At 43.4% G+C, this 18,162-nt stretch overlaps 1 protein-coding gene across 5 annotated transcripts in view; it reads left to right on the top strand.

The window, feature by feature from the left end:
• The window catches only part of LOC144685457 (tetratricopeptide repeat protein 16-like), a 39,878-nt gene extending 22,018 nt beyond the window's left edge, over positions 1–17,860 (top strand). For 3 of the 5 annotated variants that reach the window (XM_078549979.1, XM_078549981.1, XM_078549980.1), the window contains 5 exons: positions 5,401–5,542; positions 6,503–6,668; positions 11,835–11,977; positions 15,969–16,110; positions 17,571–17,860. In XM_078549979.1, the coding sequence (XP_078406105.1) occupies positions 5,401–5,542; positions 6,503–6,668; positions 11,835–11,977; positions 15,969–16,110; positions 17,571–17,747 (770 nt within the window). In that variant the 3' untranslated portion in view covers positions 17,748–17,860. Of the gene's footprint in view, positions 1–5,400; positions 5,543–6,502; positions 6,669–9,879; positions 10,089–11,834; positions 11,978–15,968; positions 16,111–17,570 lie in introns of those variants that run through there. The other 2 variants (XM_078549983.1, XM_078549982.1) reach the window with 2 other exon arrangements.
• The last annotated feature ends 302 nt before the right edge of the window (positions 17,861–18,162 follow it).

Below are 18,162 nucleotides of genomic sequence, written 5' to 3'. Positions count from 1 at the left end.
AGGATTATTCCTGTTACGTTCCAGATGACACTTGCGCATAGGGAAGAGTATGGTTCACAGGGATCTGCATCTGCAGAGCTTCCACTAACTGCTTCAGAATATATTAAACTGTCCAATCAAGAGACAGAGTTAAGTTAAAGAACAAACTCTGATTTATCATCTTGTTGTAAGGAGCTTGATATTTCCATTCGTGATTTTAGCGGTTGCTGGGAATATCAGAAACCAAATGCCACCTGTCAAAATGTTATTTTCTCCCCCCTTCCCCTCCTCCAAGATCAATTTTTACATCTCTCCCTTATCCCCTCTCATCTCTTTCACCCTCTCTCTGAAATGGACAATAAGCAACATCAGGAGCAAGGTGACGAGATCAGGTTAAAATTAATGCAGGGGAACGTGAGATGTTATATTTTGGGAGAAGGAATAAGGAGAGAAAATAAGTAAACACTAGATGGCGAAACTTTAAAAGTTGCAGGGTAGACATAAGGGCTCAGATACACAGCCGTTAAAAGTGGGAGGACACATTGGGCGGGTTTCTCCGGTCTCGCCCGCCGCCAGGATCGTCCGTTCCCGCCAGAGGTCGATGGACTTTTGGCTGGGCCGCCAAATCTCCCGCTGTGGGTCCGCCACAACGGGGTCGGGAAATCCTGGCCATTGATAAAAAATATGAAATCCTATGGGCAGAATTTTACAACAGCGGGATTTTACATTCCCGCTGTCGTCAATGGCATTTATAACGGCCCCGCCGCATCTTACGGCCCCGTCCCCGCCCACCATTTTGTGTTATGCTTGGGTATCGTCTCCCTTGCTCTGGGGTCTCCTTGCCCTTTTCCTGCTTTCTTGGGGGGGGTGTTATATCCTTTTTTTTAAGGTCTGCGTTCTCCACAACATTTTTAATACCTCACCAAATGTGATTGAGGATTCATCTAAACCTTGTCTTATGATCACCTTGTCAGCAATTTCACCAAATAAGTACACAAACGTATTCATTTGCACTTCCTCTGATTTCCGACTCAATCCTGATGTACTTCTGTAATCTAAAAGATTTCTTCTCCATGATGCCCAATTTTGTATTTGGTTTGGCACTTGCATGAGCTCAAATTGGTCTTGTAGTTTTGATTTACTACCTGTGGCTGTTTTTTATAACAGGGGAGTACAGCTTTAATTTTTTTCCCCAAGATGGCACCACAGTGACCATTTTTTTCTCTTCTTCACACGCTTGTTAGGTTTGGGTAGGCTCGCGTTGTGACCTCAGAGCTATCTTTAAAATTTTGCAATTCTGAAGGAAACCTTTTAAACTAATAAATTTGGCCAGCGATTTACTTCACTAAGTTTGGGAAATTGAATTGAAGGCAATATTTTTGCTCTGCCTTCTGTTTAAAAATTTTTTGTTTTCATTCATTCGAGCTCGGCCGCCACATGGCATAGTGCCAACTCCAGACCTGGGTTGCAGTGTTCTTCCAGCTGTGCTAGTTAAACAATCGGTGTGCTCTGCCTGATTAGTGCCCTGATTCTTTTTAAAAGTTAGTTCAGCTTTTTAGTGAATTTTGCTCACCCTTTTGTGATCTGGCTAGGTCCTTTCACTCTACATTCGATCAGGTTTGGCGATGCTCTGGTGGAATCTTTTTCAGCTGCACAGTGGATTTTTCTTCTGCCCTTCAGCCTCCATGTCTGTAATAGATCTTTTTTAGGTGAACTCCAGCTGTGTCTCCGATTTAGATGTACTTCGCTCAAGTCAGGCTGTAGTTTCTTTACTTTTCAATTCCCTGGAATTTTAGGGTCTTTCGCCTCCTTGGGGATTTCGGGGTCCTTCACGCTGCCACCATGTTGTAGGGTTGTTTGGTGTCTCACTAAGAGGTCTGGAGGCTTGTATGGTTGAACACAAACTATTTATTGTTAACACACAACCATATACATACATATCTCCAAGGTATAGCCCTAACGAGGTGCTATCTTCATGCCAACTTCTCTCAGACTCTCTCTCCATGGATAGTCTACCATCATGTGACTCTCTACATCATAATGTAAGTGGTACTATTTCCCCAGTGCTGCATTAACCCTTACTAACTCAAACACCCTTATACTACACCCTCTGGCTTCTTATCCTCTCTAGATATTTTAATTGAGAATTGCTGGTATGGCATTGGCCATCTCAATGTCTATGCTCGTCTCACTCACTCTATTTCCCTCTGAACCTGCTGCAGTCCAATCTCTCAGTCCAACCCTAACATCATCATCAAACCCGCTACAAAGGTGGCACTGTTGTCTGGTGTACTGACCTCTACCTAGCAGAGCCTGAATACCAATTCTCTGACACTCACTCTTACCTCCCTCTGGACCATGACCCCAATATCAAGCAGCAAGCCATTGTGTTCAGGACCGTCACTGACCTCTTATCCCCTGGAGATCTTCCCTCAATTCTCTCCAACTTCAAAGTTCCCCAACCCCGAACAGACCGCTTCTACCATCCTCCCAAGATCCATAAACAAGACTGCCCTGGTCAACCCATTGTTTCAGCCTGTTCCTGCCCCACTGAACTTATTTCTTCCTATCTCAACTCCATTTTTTCTCCCCTTGCACAGTTTCTTCCTACTACCCGAGTCTCCTCTGTTGCCCTCCAGTTTCCTAGCCCCAACCACCTCCTCTTCACTATGGACGTCCATTCCCTTTAAACCTCCATTCCCCATCAGGATGGTCTCAGAGCTTTCTGCTTCTTCTCTGAACAGAGGCCCAACCAGTCCCCATCCATGACCACCCTCCTCCGCCTGGCTGAGCTTGTTCTCTATCTGAACAACTTCTCCATCAACTCCACTCACTTCTTCCAAATAAACGGTGTTGCTATGGGTACCCTTGCTATGGGTACCTGCATGGGTCTTAGTTGTGTGGGATATGGGGAACATTCATTATTCCAGTGCCACTCTTCCCCCTCCCGTCAGCTCTTTTCCAGGTACATTGACAACTGTGTTAGTGCCAGCTCCTGCACCGACAGGAACAGGAAGATTTCATTGACTTCATTTCCAATTCTCACCCTTCTCTCACCTTCATCTAGTCCATCTCTTACTCTTCCCTTCCCTTCCTCGACTTCTCTGTCTCCATTTATGGAGATAGGCTATCTACTAATATTCGCTACAAACCCTCTGGTGCCCAAATCTACTTCAACTACACTTCCTCACACCCTGCTTCCTGTAAGGACTCTGTTCCATTCTCCCAGTTTCTCCGTCTCTGTTGCATTTGTTCTGATGATGCAACTTTCCACACCAACATGTATTCCTTTTTCCTCAACCGAGGATTCCCATCCATTGTGGTTGACGGGGCCACCCAACGTGTCTGATCCATTTCACACACGTCTGCTCGCAACCCTCCCCCTCCCTCCCAGAACCTTGTCTTCATCTTCCACCATCATCCCCACCCGCCTCCGTATTCAGTGGATCATCCCCCTTTTCCACCAGTTCCAGTGTGATGCCATCACCAAACACATCTTCCCGGGCCTTACCCTGTCAGCATTCCATAGGGACAGCTCTCTCTGCGACACCCTACTCCACTGTTCAGCCACCCCAACACCCCCTCCCTTCCAAGTGAAACAGCGAGTTACTTGGACTTCTTTCAATTTAGTATACTGTATTCGCTGCTCACAATGTGGTCTCCTCTACATTGGGGAGATCCAGCACAGACTGGGTGATTGCTTTGCGGAAAACTTCCATTCAGTCCGGCTAGCATGACCCCAAGCTTCCGGTTGCTTATCATTTTCATTCTCCAGCTTGCTTCCATGCCGACCTTTCCGCCCACGGAGTGTTAGTGTTCCAGTCAAGCCCAATGCAAGCTCGAGAAATGGCACATTTTTTTTCAACTCGGCACGCTACAGCCTTCTGGACTCAACATTGAGTTCAACAACTTTAGATCCTAACCGCTGCCTCCATCTTGTTCTGTGTATTTTCTTTTCGTCTCTTGTTTTTTTTCCTTTTTGCTGGATTGGTCTGGTCTTATATCTTTCTTTATCTCTTCATGTTGCATTCATATTTTAAGTAGCCATTCATGCCTCATTTGGACACAATTTTGTTTCATTACTATACTCGTTGCCCTTCTCTTTGTCTGTTGCACTATGAAATATTTTGTTATTTAATCTCCCTTGCCCTCCACCCTATCACAGACCTTCTCCTTTGTTCTTCCTGCCCCCTCCCCGCCTTCCACCAGCTTAAAAACCTTTTACCTTTCCTTCAGTTCTGGTGAAAGATCATCGACCTGAAAAGTTAACTCTGTTTCTCTCCACAGATGTTGCCTGACCTGCTGGGTTTTCCCAGCACGTGTTGTTTTAATTAAGTCCTTAGGCGTGTTAGCATAAACGTGATGGGCTCAATAGGCTCACCCTGTGCTGCAAAATTCTATGATTCTAACTGACAGTTCCAAATACTCAGTCGCTTTCTAGCAACCTGAATGGACAAAAGTGACCATGTGACTTTTTTGAGTGACAATATTTTAAGCATCTGTGATTGGTTCATGGGAACAAAAGAGATTGAAGAGTTTCCTGTAATTTCCCCGTGGTAACCACTGCCCTTAGGCTCTGGTAACCATGCACATGTTTCTGTGAAAACAAGGCCCACACAAACAATGTGGCTAATAAATCGCTCCTGTCATTAGTCCATGGCAACTGCTGGTCATAAGTCTCTGGTAACCATAATTGGTATGATGAAATTACATCACCTGACAATTTCCCTTTAAAAATGTGTTTCTATTGCCTCCACAAATAACGGCATAAATTGGGAGTTGATTCAGTGTTTTCTTCCCATTTGCTATTAAATTAATCAAAAAATATTGCACAGCCAGATGAATGGATATATGCATAAATAAATAAAAATAATCTGTTAAACACAATTTTTTATATGATTTTAAAATTCTCGTCCTCATTTTCAAATCCCTCTATGGCCTCGCCCCTCCCTAGTTCTGTAATCGCCTCCAACCTCACAAGCCTCCGAGATATCTGTGCTCCTCTAATTCTGGCCTTTTGTGTATTACCAATCATAATTGCTCCACCATTGGTGGCCATGTCTTTAGTTGTCCAGGCCCCAAGCTTTGAAATTCCCTCCCGACACCTCTCCGCCTCTCTACCTCGCTTTCCTCCTTTAAGACACTTCTTAAAACCTACCTCTTTGACCAAGCTTTTGGTCATTTGACCCAATGGCTCCTTATGTGGCTGGGTGTCATATTTTGTTTTATGAGGCCCCTGTGAAGTGCCTCGGGATGTTTCATCACATTAAGGGCACTATATAAATATAAGTTGTTGTTGTTGTATCCTTGAACAGAAAGCAGAATGCTTATAAACATGCGCATGCAGATATCAAGGTGAGTGTCACTTAATTGTGTTGAGCTTCTTTCCTTGATGAGATGTCTGGTTTACTTTTCATTCAGATTGTTTCCTCAAGCAGTGTAACCTGGACTTTGCGTTATTAGACTACGAGCAAGCTCTTGAGCTGGACCCTGATGACTGGCGTATCCGAATCCGTGTCGCTGCAATAAATAACAAGAAAGGACTGATGGAACATCAGAACGGGTAGTTACATTTTCCCTTCAACAAATGATGAATGTCCCTCCTGTGCACATAGTGATCAGGTTGCTGCTAGTGACAATAAGGTGCAATCTCCAGCTGCTTCCTATGTATATCGATCAGTCCCATGTTGGCAGTTACCTCAGGAATACACTTTTTCTCTACGGCATACTTATTTTTTTGCCTTTCCCTGTGAGTTTAGTGTATTTGTAACAAATTAAAGAATCAGGTTTTGTGGGGATGTTACCATATCTGGAGTTAAAGAACAGGAGTATATTACAAACTAAATTTCACCAGGAGAAATCAGCATTTGATGGCAGCAGCATATCAGATGGGGTTTATGTAAGCTTTTATAGCTTTTTAAAAGAATATGTGCCAGCTTTGCTATAGGCAATAACAGTGATCAGGTCTCTCAAGAGTTGCAGTCCCATCTCCAGCGTTACAATGTGAACTGCTTCAAATTGTGCTCTTGCTGATGTTAATTCAGTAATCTCACTCACAATAGAAAATCATGAAGTGCAACAGTTAGGAACCGTGCATGTTTCTGAGAAACTGCAAAAGGGTCAGAACGTTGTTTGAAATTGGATGCTGCTCGGTGCTCCTGTGGTTGGCATCTCCCCCCCCCCACCCCCCACATCTGTGAGAGATGAGGGGAATGCAGCCTCAGAACTTCGTTGAGGTCAGATGAGATCATGGACCGCACTTCTTTTGATGGCTGAACAAGCAGATCCTGGAAAGGCAAAGTCTGCCACAAGTGCCACACGGGAAGTTGCCCCTGGCCGGTGGTGTGGGTTGGTCTCTGCTGTCTTGCAGGGCTGTGCTACTGTGTGAAGGCAAAAACAATGTTCCATTTCTCCTCACGTTGCTGAACATTTCTCTGCATATTGGAACATGATTAAAGATCCCTGCACCAGGCATCTTGTTTTAAACTGATTAAACTTCCCTTCCTTTTTCTCTTGGAATCAGGAACTATCAGCAGGCTGAGAGGCAATTTACCAGTGCCATTGAGAGCAATCCACATGTGTCCCAGTACTACCTCCACAGGGCTAAAACACGAGCAGTGCTGCAATATGAGACTGGCTCCCAGGAAGATGCAATCATGTCACTGCTGTTGGATATAAGAAATAAGGAGGTAAAAAAAAAATCAGGTCAGATCTAATCTATCAGAGGAGAGGATTTTCCCCCCTTGTCGGGCGGGCGCGCACGCGCGCAGCGGGCAGGCCCGGGAGCGGCCGCGTAACGGTCGGTCCGTCCGTCACCAGAGATCGGGCCCCAACCGCAATTTCATGCTAGCTGGCCAATCAGCGGCCGGCCAGCCAGCCAGCCAGCGTGAATCGCGCGCTGAAACGCTCAGCGCTGCCTGCGCGGGGGGGGGGGGGGGGGGCGCGAGCGCACGAGTCGGCGCATGCGCGCGCGCGGGGGCGGGAGGAGGGCGAGCGCACGAGTCGGCGCATGCGCGCGCGGGGGCGGGTGGAGGGCGAGCGCGCGAGTCGGCGCATGCGCGCGCGGGGTGCACTCCCAGAAAGCTCCCTTGAAGGCTCAGAGCTGCCTCAGGGAGTTGAAGATTTTCCACATTTTAAAAATAAAGTTTTTTTTAAAAAAAATAAGAAAAAAACATGTCCCCTCGTGTCCCATGAGCAGGAACACGTTGCAAATGAGCCCCGAAAACTTTTATTTTGGTTTTAATTAACATCGGGAACCTCATCCCACCCGTGGATGAGGCTTCCTCAAAAATCGAAAGGCCGTTGGCCTGTGCGCCCGCCCGTCCGCCAACCCTAAGGTTGGACGGGTAGGGAAAAATTCTAGTCAAGTAATCGATTAATAGGCTTAACAGCCCTCTTAATTGTTAGCGGGCACGCTGTGGACTCCCGCGTGCGCCCGCCGACCGAAATATCACACGATGACATTAGGACGCTTACCCAACGTCACTGCCCGCTATTTTTCACGCTTGTGCGCTTGCATGGCCAAGGTGAAAATTCAGCCCATAGTAACATTAGCTGAATTAAACACTAATCCAAAAGCTCAATACTGTGGATCAGGTTTCTAGCATCCGCAGTACTTTGCTTTTGCATTAAACTGTACAGACCTTTTCTGTACTTTAAGGTAGATATTCAAGATACCGTAGCAATTTTTCTTTAAAAGATCTTGCTGTCTGCAAATTGGCTGCGTAACAAACGGACTGGGCTTCCTGTGAAGACCTTTGGGACCTTCTTGGAGACATGATAAGACACTGTATTAATGTAAGACTTTATCCCTAATAATCACATTGGTTTTTGTAGTTTTCATCATTTATTCATGTCATATTGAAACTCCTGCAACATTGTAAAGTACAGCATTCTTACTAATAAAAAAGGACACCATGATAGCAATAAATATGGTTAGTTTGTACTCTCAATCAATAGGAGCTAATTTGATTATAATGAGACTAGAACCAGGGGACACAGCTTAAGAATAAGATGGAGATGAGGAGAATTTTTTTCTCTCAGAGGTTCGTTAGTATGTGGCACTCCATCTCCAGAAATGAATGGCGCCTGGGTCATGAATTTATTCAAGGCTGAGTTAGATGGATTTTTGATAGACAAAGGGAGTCAGAGGTTATGGGGGGCAGACAGGAAAGTGGAGTTGAGACCACACTCAGATCAGCCACGATCTTATCGAATCGTGGAGCAGGCTTGAAGGGCTGAATGGCCTACTCCTGCTCCTGCTCCTAGGTCCTATGTCTGGTAAATAGTTTACTATTGTTACAAACTTTATGTATCTCTTGTGCTTTACTTGGAAAAATGCGAAGTACACACTATAATTAGAGTTAGTATTTTATTTATTTAACTATTTAGCTTGTTGCAGATCCTTTGGTCTTATAACCAATGCAAAAGTTAACTTCCAATGGCAAGCTTCTCCCTGTAACCCAAAACTCTGACCAATATGTAATCTATATGGAGTATCAGGCTGCAGGATAAACAATTGACCAGTTTTACCATTAATGTATGTACCAAAAATAGTATAGTACACCACCGTACTCTCCAACAGCAACATAGTGGTAATGTCACTGAACTAGTAATTCAGGAGACTAGAGTTCAAATCCCATCACAGCATATGACCGTACAAATGTACGAGCTGGGAGCAGGAGTAGGCCATTCGGCCCCTTGAACCTGCTTCGTCATTCAATTAGATCATGGTTGATCTGATGGGGGCCTCAACTCCACATTCTGCCTATCCCTGTTAACCTTTGACTCCCTTGTTAATCAAGAATCTGTCTATCTCTGCCTTAAAAATATCATTGACCCTGCCTCCACTGCTCTTTGGAGAAGAGACCCTCCGACAGAAAAAAAATTCTTCTCATCTCTGTCTTAAATGGTAGACCCCTTATTTTTCAACCAGGGGAATCTAAATCCAATTAGTTGATAAATCAGTAATAAAATAAAATTAATGATAATTATGGAACTACAAGGTTGTCATAAAAACCCACCTGGTTCACGAATGACCTTAAGGAAAGGAATTCTGTCTTCCTTTTACCCATGTGTAGCCTCCGTGACAACAGGCCAACAGCAAAGTCGTTGACTCTTAACTGCCCCATGAAATAGTCTAGCAAGTCACTCAGTTCATTGGCAGTTAGGGATGGGAAATAAATATTGGCCTTGCCAGTGACACTCATATCCCAGGAACGAAAAATAAGCTATATTCAACCAACAGTAAATAACACTAGGCAGCAATGGAAAACTTTGAATCGTGTCCATTGTGAAGAAAATTAACAGAATCAAGGTTTGAATATCGCTGAAAAAAGAAACACGCTGTTGAAGCTTTTTGTCTTGCACTCATCAGGACAGTTCGTAAGAATACCGATAGTAAAGGGAACAACAATTTATACTGCATGAGAAGAGAGTGCTGATTCGTTAGCAAATGGACTCTGATTGATAGAGGCATTGTCATGGAGAATGCAAATTAACTGTTCCCTGGTGCATTCTACCAATCAGAGTCCACTTGCCAACCAATCAGCACTGTCTTCTCATGCAGTATAAATTGTTGTTCCCTTTTTGTTGGTATTCTTGCAAACTGTCCTGATGAGCCCAAGATGAGAGGCTTCGACAGCATGTCTCTTTTTTTCTGTAATACTCAAGTCCTGTACTGCCATACAACTATTGGAATCAAGGTTAAGACAAATAAGTCACTGACCCCTTAGCCGTTCTTTTCATCAAGATGAAGTACAACAAAGGTGTATTTTGTTAGTTTCCTGGATTATATTCTTATCTTTCCTTATGATATACACGAGGATAGATATTGTTTGCAAATAATCAGAGTTGACCCATAGTAAAACACTTCTTGTATTGACAAATTAATCAAATTAGATTTTGCAGGTAAAAGCAAAATGCTGCGGATGCTGGAAATCTGAAACAAAAACAGAAAATGCTGGAAAAACTCAGCAGTCCAATGGCATCTGTGGAGAGAGAAAAACAAAGTTAATGTTTCGAGTCCGTATGACTCGTCTTCCGATTAGGCACCTTACAGCCTTCTGGACTTAACATTGAGTTCAACAACTTCAGACCATGAACTCTCCCCTCCATCCTCACCCCTTTTTTTTAATCCCCTTCTACATTCATTTTTTTTATTTTTTATCCACTTGTTTTATTTTTACTTTTATTCATTTATCCGTAAGTTTTATCCCCTTTTTTATCCCATTTTCTAACCTTTTTTTCCCACCACTTCTCCCTCCTCCCACCCCATCCTCCACAAGGCCATCTGTCACTTGTTCCATGCTGTTCTTTCACACAATGCTATCCTTGTTCTGCTATAATCACATTCTGCTTTCTTACCTTTACGCCACTATTAGCACCTTTTTAAGCACTAACCGCTACCATTAACAATCCCTTTGTCCTTTAGTTCATGACATCTTTGCCAATCCCTCCTTTGTCCCCACCTGTCGCTGGCCTTCAATCCAGCTCCGCCTGCCCCACCCCCTTAAATAGCATAAATTTCATCACATTTCCACTTCTCTTCAGCTTTTGAAGAAGAGTCATACGGACGCGAAACATTAACTTCGTTTTTCTCTCTCCGCAGATGCTGTCAGACCTGCTGAGTTTTTCCAGCATTTTCTGTTTTTGTTTTAGGTTTTGCAGCTATCAGGCTCGTCTCCCAGAAAATGGCTAAGCAATTCATATACCTTCTTGCACAGTCAAAACACGAAAGAGTGGCTTGCAGGACCCGCTGGTGTAACAATAGATGCTGATGAATGATTAATAGCCTACAGGTCAATATTAATTATTTCTCTTGTCTTTGTGTCTTCCATCATGTGTGCAGCAATCTTAACAAACAGAGGTCAGAGTTTAAAAATTAATCCTGGAAAAACTGCTTCATACAAAGGGCTGTGAGAACGTGAAACACACGTCCTCAGAAGCTTACGGATGTATAGTCCAGTTGAGGCATTTTAAGGAGGAGCACTGATACTTACTTAGGAAGTAATGCTATGACGAGGTAGGCCATTTAGGACTGAGATGAGGAGGAAATTCTTCAGTCAGAGGGTGGTTAGTCTTTGGAATTCTCTACCCCAGAGGGCTGTGGAGGTTGGGTCACCTTTGAGTATGTTCGAAGCAGATGTCGATAGGTTCCTAGAAACCAATGACATTAAGGGATATGGGGAGAGGGCGGGAAGATGGCGTTGGGGTAGAAGATCAGCTATGATCTAGTTAAATGGCGCAGCAGTCTCAAGGGGCCGAATGGCCTACTCCTGCCCCTATATGTTCCTATGTCCCTATGAAAGGATAGGAGCAAATATAATTAAAAAAGGGAAGAGATGCCATGCCTAACCTAAATGGAGGAGCAGGCTCTATGGACCGAGCGACCTCCTCCTTTACCTATGTCAGACGCTCCCTTTGAAGCAGAATCTATATACCACACTAGATCACGGATATATATACTCTACCCTCTCTCAGAGGTGACGCTGTATTTAGCCAACTGCACAGAAAAAAATCATAGAACAATAAGATACTCGACACATAAGATCATGTTGGTTCATGGGAGTGAAAGCTTGCCTGAGGATTTTTTAAAATATCCAATATGGAGATTCTTTAATATCCAATAGATCACAATTCTGATTCTGGATGTTTAAAATAATTCCAGTAAATTATTTCTTGAACTGGGTGTTTAGATGTGTTCTTCACTCACATTAGGAGATTCCATTGACTGCAGTAATGCAGATATGTGTAAAGTTAAATCTTGGTTAATGCTCTCTATTTGTTTGAATCTATCCTTATGAATTTATGGTGGTAATTGGATTATTCCCTCTCTACAATTCTCTTCTGTTTAGGTCATTCCACTTCTAACACACCTCTTCCCTGGAAAATCCAGAGAGGAGATTTTGGCCAGTAAGGTTCTGGAATCTGCAAGAGCAAAGTTAAATGCTAGCCTCCATCCTCATGCATCTTATGTCATGAAAATGCTTCAAGAAAGGTAAAACTCAGGTTTCATTGTGGTTACAAGTTAAAGTTATTCCAAAATTCGGAATACACTGTTCTGTGAGTCATTGTGTTGGAATCATTTCTTTCGAAAGTTCAACCTTTCTCAGTATCCTGAACTCCTCACCTCTCTCAGTCTGCTATTCACCCAACAATCTTTAGGCTTCTGAAATCCAAGCTTGGGGTCACCTAGTCACTCCTTGATTTACCTTGGCCTCCTCTCGATATTTTTCAACCTGCCCTGCATTATGAGGCCTGGTCCAGGTTTCTCAGTTAAAGACATTTCATGGTTACCTATTCCCAACTGTCATCTCGTATCTTCCTCAATTAGGCCATGCCGTGGGGACAACGTCAAATGACATCTTTTATAAACCTTCGTCGCTGATTCAAATTGATTGTTTGTATGGATTTTTATTCGCGAAGTGTCAGCCTGATCCCTAATCAAACAAGCGTGGAGATTTTTTATTAAATTGTGCTCCACTTTCACATCCACTTTCCCAGAAACTTTAAGAATAATGGGCAAAGAATGGGAGTGGGCTCGCAGGGAGAGATCAAGCTCCCATCCCTGAAGGAGTAGTGAACCATTTGGGTTTTTACAACAACCTGGCAGTTTTCACAATCATTTTCTGGTGCTATCCCACAGTTATCAGATTTCACTGGCCGCTGTGGGATTTGAACTCACAAGCTCTGTGTTGCTAAACCAAGGCCGTGCGTAATCACTACAGTGCCCACAGTAGCTGTCATAATTTCATTACCTGGTTTGTAAGCATTGTTTACATCTTGTATAGGATAAGGTCATTCATGCTGGGAGTAAGAATGCTGGCTCAAACAATTCAGAGAATTCCTCTCACGTTCTAATTTCCTTTTGGCAAACTGCAAACCACTGACATCACTCCCTGCCAGATAATAAGGGAAATAAACAAGGCGTCACTCTCCCCTTCCCTTCCTTTATGTACAGATATTAGATTCCATCAGTCACTTGATGGTGTTCTATCATTAAGTGCGTTGTGTTTCTTAGCCTTTTCCACATTTTCATCAAACTAGCAATTCCCTGTTCTAATGAGCTTTCCTTCATTATTGATTGCACTAAATGTTTCAAATTGGACCCAACCTGCTTCAAGACTTCCTATTGGATTTTCCCTGCATGCTTACCCTAACTCCTTCTAGGCCAGGGTGACCACACATCCCCATTTTCTGGGGGCAGTCCCTGGATCAGACACTGAACCCCCAGGCAAACAATGTCCCCGGTTCATGAAACTAGTTCCCTAAAGGAATACCCTAAATATTAATGACCATCTGGGTTCAAAGCAGGAGCCATGTGACCCTAAGCTGCCAGCGATTGGTCAATGAAGTGGGTGAGGCTGTGTGGCAGGGTGGGCTCTGATTGTTAGGGGGATCTCAATGCCCTGTTTTCACCCAGAAGAAAGAAGGGGTGATCTCAATGAGGGACTGTAACTTAAACAGAGATTGCATGTTGTAGCTGCAATGGGCACGCTACCTCCCCCCCCCCACCCCCCAACCAAATTACCACCCTCTGTACCAAATCCCCAAATAGTCCTTGGATCGTGCAAAATTTTCATGTGAAATTTGATGGAAAAGAAAGCGACACTGTCCACGGTAACAACTTGCGTGTTCCTTGGCACTGAAATCAAGACGGCAACTCAGGACAATAAGGACGGTCAACACAGAAGGGTAACCCAAAGCAAACATACTTGGGCTGCAGTGGTCTTTCACCCAAGAGAATTTAACTTGGAACAACAGCGCTGGCTTCAATCTATAGATAAACCAGTCTGGGTTAAAAAGAACTGCACGACATCTCCATGTCCAGTCTCCTCGATCCCCCAAAAATCCCCAAACATAGAACATCAAAACACTCACTGATCCATATCCCAACACAACAAATTTCTGAATCTTTAAAGGCGACATTCATTTATAGTTAGTTGGTGGTTGGATTTGTATCTTAAAATTTTTTGAATTATTGGTCATGCGACCAGCCCTTCCAACCCCATTTATAACTGGGAGGGAGCACTGAACTGGCCTGGTCTCTGGTATTCATGAGCCCGATCAGTAGCCTCCCTACAGTAGTAACATTAAGTCAAATGATTTGTAACCTCTTCCCACTATACCAGTCACCCAGCTTTACAGCAAAATAAAAAAGCAGATGAAAAATCTCCGTCCGGTTTAACTTTTCTCAAAGATTGAACTTGCAATAAATATATATTTTCAGCCGCAACCATGTGCAGTGATGCTGAAGGCTCTCCCACAAAGTGCTCAGTGTAAATTTGGACAGATAAGATTTGAAACAGACTGTCGATGGGCATATTTACTCCCCTGCACGAGTAAACTTTAGGTGTATCAACATTTTGTACAGACTGTACACACATGTTGCAATGTCTGATTAACCAACTGCAACTTTTCAACCTGCAGTGGCCTAATATTTTCACCAATAGATAAGGGAACAGAGCTTTCACACATGCAACAGACTTTGCCCCTTCTATTTTTAAAGATACAATGCCACATTGCAGAAGAGATTATACGTAAGGAAAGGCTGTTCCCTCCCTTGACCTCTTGATTCCAATAAAACACTTTTTCCCTAAGTCGTGTGGCAAGACTCAACTTCTCTACTGACCCAGAGGCAAATTTTTGTCCAGATGCCAATGGTCAAGACCAGCGTGGGCATCTGATAACAAAGTCTTCAACTTTCGCCAAAGCGGCAAACAGAATTGTCTATATCGCAGAATCAGAATCACAGAATAGTTACAGCGCAAGAGGAGGCCATTCAGCCCATCATGTTTGCGCCGGCTCTCCGAATAAATAATTCACAGGGCCATTCCCCCCACCTTCACCCCGTATCCCCACACATTCTTCCTTTTCTAGTAACAGTCTAATCCCCTTCTGAATGCTTCGATTGAACCTGCCTCCACCACCCTCTCAGGCAGTGCATTCCAGACATTTAACCATTCCCAGGAATCTTAATCCTAAAGCCCTTCAATCCAGTTTGCTTCTCCAGTCCGTTACTAAGAGTGCACAGAGTCAGGATGGCAGCTTCTCACCTGGACGGTGATGATGCTGCAGCCATGTCCGGCACAGTTGCAGAGCCAGCGACGCGTTGGATTTCTGATGTTCTCCTGCCAACCCCAAGCTCAGCTTCACCTCCTCGGACTGGAAATCCTCCAAATCCGGAGCTGCAGGAAACACCCGATTTCCTTTGCCATATAGTCGTCGATAATTAGCAATAGTGATGCAAGTCAACAAAACAGTCTCCATTTCACTCTCTTCCCCCAGGGCTCTTGCAATATTTATAAAGCTATTGGGGGGGAATCTATCTCTTGCCCTTTAACATCGCAGTAAAATTTGTTCAAAGATTTTCTGTCCGATTCCATCAGCTCAGCTCAGTGGCCGCCTTGTTGCCCAACGTTGTGAGTTCAAGTTTCACTAAAGACCTGAGCACATATTTTCAACTGATAGTTCAGTGGAGAACCTAGGGAGTGCTGCGCTGTCAGGGATGCCACTTCTGAGATGAAGTTCTAAATTGAGGCCCATCTTGCCTGTTTGGGTGGACGAGACATGACTTTATTTGAACAAGAGCAGCTCAGGTGTCCTGGCCAATATTTATCCCTCAATACCACCCCAGATGAATTAGTCATTTATCTCTTTATTTGTGTCTTAAATTATAAATTAAGATCCCTTTAAAATTTAATACCTAATGGCCTTTACACCATAATGAAGAAATAAGCATATTTTAAACACTGTTTTCACTTTACTTTTCACATTTAGAATTGACAGAAATTTGAACTTAGAACCTGCTTTTTCCATAATTCATGAATGTTAGTTCATGATGCCAATGTACACCAACAAGCAACAAAGGGGAAATGACAGCAAATTCTGAAAGGGGAATTAGGTATGCTGAGCTTATTCCTTCTTAACTCAGAAATAAGGAAGTAGTTTAATTTGAGCTTTGGCACTTTACTCTGTGTGCATTGCAGACAGGCCCTTCCAATGCAACCAAAGCATCCGACCAGTGAGATCGTTGACACAAAGGAAGATGTGCAGAAGGCAGAACATGATTTTACACCTTGTATAAAGGATGCAGACCTGTATGAAGAAATAGTAGAGAGAAAGAAAATGGTGAGGACAATTTGAGCTGTCAACTTTCAGAAAGGAGATCTAATCCTAATAACTGTGGCATTGACTGTCATTGGCCAAAAATAGATAGGCATTCACCCTTATAGTGCTATTCACACTTTCCTTTGTGGCCTCATGAGATCAAAGCAAGTGTAGAACAGCTGGAGTAAGGTGCACAATTTTGAAGAGGATACTTAGATTTACTAGAATGGTTTAAGGGATGTGGGATTACAGTTATGTGAATAGAATGGAGAAGCTGTTTTTTCCCCCTCCTCCATTGGATTGGTCCATGATTATGCTTGATAAAGTACTGCAGTGGTTTGCTATTGCCTTCTTCAGTATGGCTGACCAGGAAACTCACCTGGTTTTCCCTCCTGCCATCAGGAAGGATTTACAGGTTGATCATCAACCTGTTTGGCCATTTATGAGTGCATCTTCCATGGCCATCAAGTCCTGAAGTGGGACTTGAACCCAGAGCTTTTGCCCCAGAGGTAGGGACACTACCCACTGCGCCACAAAACCTCCTCAGTTGTTTTCCCTAAAGCAGGGAAAGCTAAGAGATTTAGTAGAGGTGTTTAAAATCATGAAAGGTTTCGATGGAGCAAATAAAGAGAAACTGTTTCCAGTGGCTGAAGTTAAACTGAGGGCACAGATTGAAGGTGATTGGCAAAAGGACCAGCATTGAGGTTAGGATTTGGGATGAACTGATGGGATGGAGGATACAGATTCAGCCAGAACCTTAAGAAGGGAATTTAAAGATAAAATCTTGGAGAAAAATTTCAAGCATATGGGAAAAGAATGGCAGAGTGTGATTTCTCTTTAAAACAACTGACACAGACCCGATGGGCTGAATGGCCTTCTTCTGTGCTGTGCTCTCCTATGATTTTGAGCCATGCATATTGTAAGGTGCCAGGTTCAATTCCTGGTCTATGCTGAGCTACATTGCAGCCACGTTATAACTGGAGGTGCTGCATCTGACCTCTGTTCCGCTGGGTTACAGAAGGGAAAAATTAGTCAGGGTGCCCCCCTCCCGCCTACCGTCCAGTGAACTCCCTCTAAAAAGTGTATGGTTGTCAGAACAGGACGAGAGTTGGCTGTACTGATCTCCACAGTTGGCAGCTCGTCCGTCAATGTTTACCTGCATGAAATCTTCTAGATTAGATCTGCTTCTTGCTTGGGGTTCATTCAGTAACATCCCCGCCACAGGGGTTTCCCTGGAACAGCTCCATCAAAACCAATATCAGGAACATTTATTTCAGGCTGGCTCAAGGGCCCATTTAGAGCCACTTGATCCTTGGAAAACATGTTTGTGGCTGGGCATAAAAGAATACGTAAAGTACTCTTGTAAGTGAATGGGAAGTAGTTTGAGAATGGTGTTTCCATGAGTAGGGGTGGTTTAACATGTTGTACCTGTGGCCTGTAACTATGCCTAACAGATGATACATTTTTCTGTGTTGATACAGCTAACTCAAGAAATCCGAAAGTCTCTTCATCATAGGAAACCTCTGCTGGTTGATAGACCAAATATTAGCATGATTTTAAAGCCTTCAGACAACCCTCCCCAATGCTCAGAAACTGCATCACCCAACAAGCCATGCAACTGGAAGAAGTTTAGCCCCCTTTTTACAAGCAGTAATTGAGTAATGCATGTTGCACTTCACTGCTTCTTCTTCAGTCAGTCAATTCAATTAATAAAACAGTAACGTTAATGTTTGCTGATGAACCACAGATTAAATAGATACTTAAACCTCAAGTGTGCTTGTACTGTACTACACGTTCAATGTGCACAGAATTAGAGTTGTGATGACGTACCTTATAGTCAATTGTATTTTTTTTTTTAAAAAACACCATTGCAGTTGAATGAGAGGTGATACCTACCAGGATTTATGCACGTTCAGCCATTAAAAGCAACTCATCCACACATATAAGTCGGTGAAATGAGAGATGTTTAAATAACCTCTATCGTCAGGCTGGTGTGCTGTGTGAGCTGGAGAAATACTTGTATATTCCATGACTTATTGCTATATAAATGCAAATTGGTGTTTGACTTTCAAA

Source organism: Cetorhinus maximus, chromosome 10 (assembly GCF_964194155.1).
Source record: "Cetorhinus maximus chromosome 10, sCetMax3.hap1.1, whole genome shotgun sequence".
NCBI lineage: Eukaryota > Metazoa > Chordata > Chondrichthyes > Lamniformes > Cetorhinidae > Cetorhinus > Cetorhinus maximus.
This window is presented reverse-complemented; position numbering and strand designations above follow the sequence as displayed.